Here is an 8,874-nt window from a genome sequence, read left to right as displayed (position 1 = left end):
TTTTTTTGGGGGGGGGGGGGGGCCCCCCCCCCCCCCCCCCCCCGCCCCCCCCCCCCCGCCCAGCCGAGGCTTCGCCCCGGCGCCCCTGTCCGAGGCCTCGATTGGCCTGGTACCCTTCCTTCTGAGGGACCACAGTGGGTTAAGCGTGAAAGCGGGTGTGTACATTGCATCCTAGCCGTAGCTCGTGGCTAAGGGTGCTCTTATATTTGATTTACGGGCTCTACCTACCTGACCGACGACTCGCATAAGGCACATTCCAGCCCGGTGTAAGGGAACGGATCTGGTCTTCAGATTTAATCCCAACAATAAGCGCCGACCTTTTAGGAGGGAAGCGTGTTGTTGGAAGGGCTCGACCCAAAAGCCTTGGCTAGAGGGACGAGGACTTGTTAAATCGTTTTTTCCTATACGACAGAATCCTATATAAAATGCTGTCCCACCATTGTGTGTCCCAGAACCGTGTCGGTACTAATACGTTGATGGCAAAACAAAGTGTGATTCGGTGTGTCGGTCTGTCTGCGTTACACAATGTACCCAACTATGAAGAGTGACCTATCACTCTTCCATGTAACATGGCTACACTTGGTGAGCCCCGTTACATTACCGGCCATTTGCAACCCAGGTTGTATTTCTGGCGATCCGCGCTCTGTGATTGGTCAGAGGTAGGGTATCGGCGAGGATTTTGGCTGGTACGGCGCCCAAAAAGCGGGGTGTCATTTGCAACTTATGTAGCGCGCCGAGTAGTAAATTCTGTTCAGTTTCGCAACCCTATCGCCATACTAAAGTCAAGTGAGGGTAGCAAAACACCGCCGTATGAGAGCTCCACGCCATACTGCCGAAGAGTTGCGCAAAACACTCCGGGATAATCAAACACCGCGGCGCTGCTCATGACGGCCGTGTCCAGCCTGGCGAGTTGCTGCGCGTACGACTGGTGGGGCTGCGCGTACGACTGGAAGAGGGCGCGCAGGTCCGCGCTGCGGCCGAGATCGCCACGGGTTTGGCGGTGAAGCAGCTGGGCTATCTCCGCCCATTCTTGGTGCTGCTGTTGGTATGCAGCCCCTCCCTACAGCACTCTCCCCGCTCGTTGACTGCAAGTTGCTATCAAGAAGCTCATTGCGACGAAAGACCTCAAGACGGCAGTGGCATGCCAGACAACTTCTCGTGTGCGCGGCCCGTGCCGGCCGTCATCGGCATGTCCTGCATCGGTTCGCGAGCGTATACACGTTCGTGGTCATCTACCGCGTGATGGTGCCTACGTCCAAGCCCATCATGAACTACAACAATCAGGGCGTGTGGTACATGAGCAAGTGGGGTGGTGGCTCGCGGTCGTCTCGCAGATGTGTGCCCTGCGTGCTGGGCGAGACACTGCTGGGCGGCCTGTTCCCGGACACCTTCAGCACCACCAACAGGATCGTCGTTATGGCGCTCGGTGCATGCCCGTGTGCCTCACCCTGACGCTCAAGAAGGGCACCGGGCTCGCCAGTGGCGCGGTACGCACATCGTCGACATCATCGGCGTGACCATAGCACGACATGTCTGGGCCGCTCGACTTCACCGGCACCAAGATCAAAATCTCGCTTGTGCAGATCGCAGGTCGGGGGCATGTTTGGCAAACTGTTGCTCGTGTACAACGCTATCCCGGCCGGGCAGCGTACTCGGCGTCGCCGAGTCGGCGTTGGACTGCCTGCTGCGCAACAAGAGCGTGGGGTCGGATCGCTGGCAACTTGGTCGCCATGACCAGCTCTTTCCACCAGAACGACGGCTATGGCAGTCATTTCTAAGAGCACTGCTGGCGAAGCTACAGCAAAGCGCACCAAACAGCATGCATCGCTTTCTAGCAGTCTGTTAGACTCGCAAAAGTGCACTTCAACGCCTAAGTTAATTTTAGCCAATCAACGATCGATAGCAAAGCAGGTCGCACGCCCTGCTGGTATTTATACATTCTCGTATTTACGTAAGTTACATATGGGATTTCCTGTTAAAACGTAGGCGGATTGGCTTGTGATTTCCGGAATTGGTGTATTCCCACCCCTTGGAGGACGACACATTGACTGAGGTCCACTAAGGGGCAGTTAGGATCGCATCCTTACGGGAAGGCGTAAGCGATGGTAGCCGACGATAAGGCGCCACGATGATTGGCCAAAATCACTTTAAGAACTATCGCTTCGTGCGAAGATGGCTGATGGAAGCTCGCAGGACGCTGTCGCGGAGGTGAAGGCAATACGCGACGCATGTGCCTCCAAAGAGACGAGAAAGAAGTACACCAGCAATATCAACGGCATCAAGAAGTGGATCAGAGAAGTGTATGCGCTGACGCTGGAGGATCGCAATACAGCTAAATTCTTCGATGCCGATGATGATCTAAACCTCACAGAGTTCACTCCAGCTTGCTTCGAGCAAATTTTGGTGTACAAACGAAGTACAGCCAAATCGGCGACTCTAAGCGGCTATCGCAGCGCGATAAAGGATCTGTATCGATTGAAACGAGTAGCGCTGCCTGTGGAATACGGAGATGACATGAAGCAGTTTTTTCTGGGTGCAAGCGACTCGAGGCCGATCAAAACCAGTCTAGCTCTCCTAAATACTCGGGCAAGCAGCCGCTGACTTTTTCGTTGTACAAGAAGCTGTGTTGGTCTACTCTTGAGCGCAACGGTGGGGGGTTCTCGCATCTCTTTTAAACTACTCAGTGGAATCTCATGTGTCGATCGGTATCTTTTCAAACCCTGCAGACGCAGCACTTTTTGGTCAAAAGATGACGCTGTTGGGGCGATATTTTTTAAGACCAAGACCAATCAGGAAGGTGCTGGCCCACGTGACCCCCGTCATCTTTACGCAAACCCTTTTTCGCCATCTACGTGTTGGGTGACAGCGTTGGCGATTTATTGGGCATGTAATCCGCGCGCGCAACCAGGGCCACTATTTCCGGGATCTGACCCAAAGCTTCGCTTCGGCAAGACATTAGGAAATCTCCTGAAAAAAGATGGAGTGGCGAAAACCTACGGGACGCACTCGGTGAGGAAAGGTGTGGCAACATTTGCCTGCGGAGGAAGTACTGGTGGTCTGTGTTTGTCTTCGGTGTGGGTGCTCTATGGGTGGAGTGCAAGACAGATACTTTCGATATGAAGCTGCGGGCGATCAAGTTTTAGGGCGTGTTGTTGCTGGGTTTCCTGTGAATGACTCCAAGTTCGCCATCCTACCACCGCACTTCCGCAATAACTCGGACGACGAGATAAAGTCGTATCTTGCAGCGATGTTTCCAGGACTCGTCGACGAATTGAACCTAAGTGATATTTTGAGGCTGTGTCTTGCTTCGCTTGTCCAGCACGCTGAATTTTTAGTGAACCACTTGCCTACCAACCACCCCCTTCTGTCGACGTTTATGTTCACAAACCCTACCGTTCTCAATAATCTGCGTTCGAAACTGGAGGTCGGAGAGTCAAGATGTATGGAGCCGTCGGGGATACCGCCTCATATTGAGCTGTACAAGAAGCTCGACAAACAGCAACAGTCTATAGATGCTCTCCCCGAAATGCTTGAACAGCGAATGGAAAAGGTGCTCGAGGAAAAAGGTGTCGCCGCGGGTAATATTACTCGGGAACTTTTTCGCCAAGAAATTAAAGCGCTCTTGCTGGAGGTGGGGCTTCGTCGCACTAGCTCTACAGAACCAACACCAGCCTTCTGGTCCAACGCACACCTACTGGTAAGTTTCATAGGCTGCCGAAAGAATTTGAATTTCCCAGTATCGATCCACTCGGCGCGTGGATATTGTGGTGGTTTGGCGATGCGAGTCGTGGCTATCCTCCGTACAAAGCTATCTCCTCGGACGATCTCGACACGCCAAATAAGAAAGCGACTTTGTCGGAGTGGTCTATCATGATGAGGCGCATAAGTAACGCAGTTGAAGCACAAACAGGCATGTCACTACCTCCAATTCACGAAGAACCTCACGCCATCGAGCTGTTCAACATCGGCTATCACAAACTTCAATTAAAGCCGAGTAAGCGTAAGCGCAGAACCAATCAGCTCAAGCTTACCACGGTGCTGAGATTAATTCGCGAAGCTGAAGGCACAGGCACGCGGTCGCTTCCATTCAAGCGGCGGAAGCGTCAAGTCGCTGTGGAGAATAGCCCAGCTCATGGTCCACTCGAACCTTCAGCAGTCACGCTCCAGTCGGTGACGCCATCAGCAACATCGACGCCGCCCGCGACATCAACGCCGGCAGCAGCAACACCTTCGTCGCCAACACAAGCTTCAGATGTCGCCCCGCCGCCAGCTTTGACACCTGCAGCATCGGCGGCTCCAGCGGCATCGGCGACTTCAGCGGCAACGGCGACTCCAGCGTCGACATCTTCGCGACGAGCTGCGGCGACACCACAAGCGATAGTGACCCCGCCAGCAACAGCGACATCACTTGTGGCAACGACGCTGTCAGCTTCGCAACCAGCAACAGCGACGTTCACGCGGAGCGCGCGCCCTCACGGGTCTTCACGAAGTCGGCAGCACACCAAGCCACGACAAAACACGCGTAAGAGATGAATTAGTAAATACACAGCGCGCTAATAGCTTACATACGTCCAACACTTACGAGGACACAGAAGCTCTGTTCAGCTCCCCAGCATATTGCTTTGCTTTGTGATTCGTCGATAGCAGACAATTCACAATTTTAACCAATAAGAGCGAACTCTCCAAGCGTCGGCGTCCAGGACTTACGTTTTCTCAAGTCAATTCAATACTGGTGGACCTCGCTGAGACGTTCCGCTCGATCTCCAAGTCACTGGGGGCCTGAGCCGGGCTCATCTAGAGCACGAGCGCTGCTTGGGCGGGCGGCAAAGGCGAAGTGGTGATGTAGGGAGATAGGACCAAGATGATTCAGATTCATGTTGAAACCAGTATGTTGCGGTAAGCTCCGTTGCGCAATTCAACAGCTGCACCTTAAGCTTCCCGCCAAAAGCAACATCGATCCATTTATCTTTGTCCTGGTTTGGACGATGCTGTGGGTGGACAAGTACCGGCCGACGTCGCTGGGGGAGCTGGACTTCCACCCGGAGGTGACCAAGCGGCTGACGAACCTGTCGCAGTCGTCGGACTTGCCACACCTGCTCGTGTACGGGCCGTCGGGCGCCGGCAAGAAGACGCGCATCATGGCGCTGCTGCGCGCGCTCTACGGAGACGGCGCGCTCAAGGTGCGGCTGGAGCACAAGGCGTTCAAGGCGCCCCACCGCAGCACGAAAGTCGAGATCACGACCGTGGCCAGCAACTTCCACATCGAGATGAACCCGTCGGACGTGGGCAACAACGACCGCCTCGTGGTGCAGAAGGTGCTCAAGGAGATCGCCCAGTACCACATGGCCGACACGAACTCGCAGCGGCCCTTCAAGGTCGTGCTGCTCATGGAGGTCGACCGCCTCAGCAAGGGAGCGCAGCACGCGCTGCGTCGCACCATGGAGAAGTACACAGCCACGTGCCGCCTCGTGCTGTGCTGCAACAACCCCAGCAAGGTCATCGACCCGCTGCGTAGCCGTTGTCTGGGCGTGCGCGTGGGCGCCCCCACCACGGACGAGATCTGCGGTGTACTGCAGGGCGTCTGCTCCAAGGAGGGACTCGCCTACTGCGCGCCGCTGGGCCAGGAGATCGCCGTCAAGAGCGAGCGGAATCTGCGCCGCGCGCTGCTCATGCTCGAGACCTGCCGTGTCCAGAAGTGCGTGGCCTTCCTTACACTGCTGCTAAATGGCTCGTAGATAGGCAGGTTGGCTGCTGAGTGCTGACTGGTTCTTGTTGCGTTGTGTGCTGCTGCAGCTACCCGTTCTCGCCCGACCAGCAGATCCAGTTGCCGGCGTGGGAGGAATACATCTGCAGTCTGTCCAAGGTGGTGCTGCAGGAGCAGTCGCCCGCAGGGTACGTACGCGTCGTCGCTCTCACTCTCCTCCATCGTTTGTTGCTCCTTATTCTGATGGTGCTAACGAGCTTCATGTTTCAAATGCGGGCGTGCAGGCTGCTGAAGGCGCGCGAGATGATCTACGAGCTCATCTCCAACTGCGTGCCGTCCGAGGTGATCCTCAAGGTGCTGTGTCGCGAGCTCATGAGCCGCCTGGACGACGACCTCAAGCACGAGCTCGTGCAGTGGGCCTCGTACTACGAGCATCGCATGCAGCGCGGCTCCAAGGATATTTTCCACTTCGAGGCCTTCCTGGCCAAGTTCATGACGCTCTACAAGAAGTTCCTGCTGGACCTGTACATGTAGAGCTAAGTGACGCTAAAACAACGAATGAATGAACGAACGAGCGCTCCCTCCATCACCTCACCTCGCCCCGCGTCCCCGTTGATTTGCCAGTCATTCAATCATTCATCCATTCGTCGCTGTGTGAGTGTGTGAGACCATGTGGCTGGTGGCGGTGTTGACGCGCTTCGAGGCGCTGCAGACGTTCCTGTCCAGCGGCGAGCGCGAGAGCGTCAAGTCGGCGCTGTTCGAGCGGCGCGGAGCTGACAGCGCCAGCGCCAACGCCGAGACCCGCGAGCCAGCGACGGAGGAGGTCGCGGCGTCTTCCACCAGCCTCGACACGCAGACGACCACTGGAGGCTCGGCGCATCTGGAGCGGTTAGTGGTGGAGCCTCAGTCTCTCACTTCTCTGGTTAGTCGTGCTAAGTGATCCGATGCTGCAGGTGGAAGAAGTGGAAGCTCGAGGGCGACAAGATCGACGAGCTCACGTCCACGGCCGGCTCCGAGGCGGACGAGGCGCTGAAGGTTCTGGAGTCGAGCGTGGCCAACTTGCGCTTCTTCGCGAGGGGCAAGCGCGGCGTCTTGTACGCCGGCGAACTGCGCTCCAACGACAAGCCGGTGGTGGCGAAGCTGGCTGCGGGCGCGACGGCGGCCGGGTCCGTGACGCTGGAGGCGCGCTGGCTTCGAGTGGTGAACCGCATGGGGATCGGCGCCAGGCTGGTGGACGCGGGCGCGGGCTGGTTCCTGTGCGAGCGGCTCGACGGCCAGAACGTGGTCGAGTTCCTAGGCGAGAGCGACGAGGTCGCGACGCCAGCCAACGCTATGTGGGTCGTCCGCGAGATGCTGTGCCAGGTGCGTGTCGAGTGCTGCAGCCCCGCAAGACTGACTGACTGACTGACTGACTGACTGACTGTCGTGTGCTCTGCCAGTGCTTCGCCCTGGACCTCATGGGGGTGAACAAGGAGGAGATGACGCACCCTCACCGCCACATCATCGTGCACCGCTCCACGCAGCAGCAGCAGGGGCCTGTGCGATGGCGCTGCACGTTCGTCGACTTTGAGAAGTGCTCGTCCACCAAGAAACCCAAGAACGTCACGCAGCTCTGCCAGGTACTGCACGCCCAGCCTCTCTGCATCAAGGCAAACTGCTCATGGGCTCTCTCTGTCTCTGTGTCTGCAGTTCCTCAGCTCGCCTCGCATGGTGGCACTGCTGGCAAGTAAGCACGTCAAGGTGGACGTCCCCAAGCTGCGGCAGTGCACCAAGCGCTACAAGCAGGACATCTCGACCCAGCCCTTCGGCGACATCATGCGCGTCTTCGGCCTGTAGCACAAGGCAGCAGCTATCCATACACAAACGCTAACTAGCAAGTTCGTACGTATAAAGCCCTCTCCATGCGCCCGCTCTCGCTTCCGCCAGCTCAGTCACTTTCAGATTTGCCGGTTTCAACGCACAGGACTGCGGCCCGGTCGATGGCCACCCGCAACGCCCGCTACTGGCGCCGCTTCCTCCACGACCTGCTGCAGTCTGGCCCTGCCCCCGACGCCTCGTACGACGGCGTGTGCTTCTTCTCGCTCTCGGGGCGCGTTGAGTTCCGCGACGGCTGCTTCCGCGCGTCCTCCGCCCGCGCTCTGGCCGTGGAGCCGCTGCAGCTTCTGTCCCTCTTCGAGCAGCTCACGCGCCAGGCCGTCCAGGAGGAGAAGCAGCAGCAGCAGCCAAAGGCCGACAAGCGCCCGACGCAGAGTCTGACGGCCGCGCTGAGACTCGGCGGCGACTGCGTCTTCCACGTCGTCTCAGCCTCCTTCTCGAGCGTCTGCGCGCTGTCCAGCGGTAGGGCGCGCGGCCTCGTGGCCGAGAAGCTCCCGTTCGGCGTGCTGGTCGTGGCCTTCTCGGCGCCGCTCAGTCTGCAGACGGTCTTCGCCCGCGTGGATCGCGCGTGCGCCGCGCTCAGGGTCTGACTGCCCTGAGCCTTTTCTAGCCAAGTGCTAGGATTGTACTACCCGCAGCAGCAGCAGCAGTTCCCAACTTTTCGCGGAAGAGGGAGCAGAAGAGAAGGAGAAGAGGAGGAGGAGAAGAAGAGAAGAAGGAGAAGATGTACTTCTGCGCGGCGTGCAAGCTCTACGTCAAGGACTCGAGCGTGGCGGAGCACGACCAGAGCACGGCGCACCTGCTCTCGAGCTCCAACGGGGTGTCGGTGCGCAAGGTGTGGCTGCCCGAGACGAACCGCGGTTACCAGATGCTCAAGTCCATGGGCTGGAGAGAGAGCGGCGGCCTGGGGCCCGCGGGGGACGGCAAGGTCACGCCCATCGCCACGACCTTCAAGACGGACAGGGCGGGCGTCGGCCTGCAGCCCACGGCCAAGCAGGCGCGAGTGACGCACTTCCCCGCGCACGACGAGCAGCAGGCCAGGCTGGCAGCGGACGGACGCAGTGAAGCGCAACGCATGCAGGACCGACTCGCCCGCAAGCGCAAGCAGGCCCAGCATCACCCAGTCGGGCTCTCCAAGGCGCAGCGGAAGCTGCAGAAGCAAATGGAGCAGAGGCGAGACCGCGCCATTGGCAACGAGCTATACGCGGAAGGCTTGGAGGGCTACGAGGGGTTTCTGCGGTAACTCAAGTAATTTACCTTGGTCATGGTGAGGAGCTCTCTTCTTGTGCGTCGTC

The 8,874-nt window shown here is 58.1% G+C and overlaps 7 protein-coding genes across 7 annotated transcripts; all 7 read left to right on the top strand.

The window, feature by feature from the left end:
* Positions 1-1,203: 1,203 nt before the first annotated feature.
* Positions 1,204-1,425, top strand: PHYSODRAFT_457156 (hypothetical protein; the record flags this gene model as incomplete). Its single annotated transcript, XM_009539077.1, has 1 exon — positions 1,204-1,425. A coding segment is annotated over one exon (222 nt), but the record flags the coding sequence as incomplete, so codon positions are not given.
* Positions 1,426-2,751: 1,326 nt separating this feature from the next.
* On the top strand, positions 2,752-3,057 carry PHYSODRAFT_414034 (hypothetical protein; the record flags this gene model as incomplete). The annotated part of the gene is made up of 1 exon (XM_009539076.1): positions 2,752-3,057. A coding segment is annotated over one exon (306 nt), but the record flags the coding sequence as incomplete, so codon positions are not given.
* Positions 3,058-3,696: 639 nt separating this feature from the next.
* PHYSODRAFT_420512 (hypothetical protein) lies at positions 3,697-3,870 on the top strand (the record flags this gene model as incomplete). The annotated part of the gene is made up of 1 exon (XM_009539075.1): positions 3,697-3,870. A coding segment is annotated over one exon (174 nt), but the record flags the coding sequence as incomplete, so codon positions are not given.
* Positions 3,871-4,104, top strand: PHYSODRAFT_418224 (hypothetical protein; the record flags this gene model as incomplete). The annotated part of the gene is made up of 1 exon (XM_009539074.1): positions 3,871-4,104. A coding segment is annotated over one exon (234 nt), but the record flags the coding sequence as incomplete, so codon positions are not given.
* Positions 4,105-4,985: 881 nt separating this feature from the next.
* On the top strand, positions 4,986-6,238 carry PHYSODRAFT_340838 (hypothetical protein; the record flags this gene model as incomplete). The annotated part of the gene is made up of 3 exons (XM_009539073.1): positions 4,986-5,695; positions 5,794-5,892; positions 5,989-6,238. 3 exons carry the CDS (start codon positions 4,986-4,988, stop codon positions 6,236-6,238), a joined length of 1,059 nt encoding a protein of 352 aa, XP_009537368.1.
* Positions 6,239-6,374: 136 nt separating this feature from the next.
* Positions 6,375-7,540, top strand: PHYSODRAFT_528234 (hypothetical protein; the record flags this gene model as incomplete). Its single annotated transcript, XM_009539072.1, has 4 exons — positions 6,375-6,460; positions 6,658-7,066; positions 7,144-7,263; positions 7,394-7,540. The coding sequence occupies 4 exons, from the start codon at positions 6,375-6,377 to the stop codon at positions 7,538-7,540; spliced, it is 762 nt and encodes a 253-aa protein (XP_009537367.1).
* A 497-nt stretch (positions 7,541-8,037) lies between these two features.
* Positions 8,038-8,829, top strand: PHYSODRAFT_356064 (hypothetical protein). The gene has a single exon (XM_009539071.1). The coding sequence runs from the start codon at positions 8,304-8,306 to the stop codon at positions 8,820-8,822; it is 519 nt and encodes a 172-aa protein (XP_009537366.1). The 5' UTR covers positions 8,038-8,303; the 3' UTR covers positions 8,823-8,829.
* Positions 8,830-8,874: the final 45 nt, after the last annotated feature.

This window comes from Phytophthora sojae, assembly GCF_000149755.1.
Source record: "Phytophthora sojae unplaced genomic scaffold PHYSOscaffold_12, whole genome shotgun sequence".
Lineage (NCBI taxonomy): Eukaryota > Oomycota > Peronosporomycetes > Peronosporales > Peronosporaceae > Phytophthora > Phytophthora sojae.
Note: the sequence above shows the minus strand (reverse complement) of the source record. Positions and strands in the feature narration are given on the sequence as shown.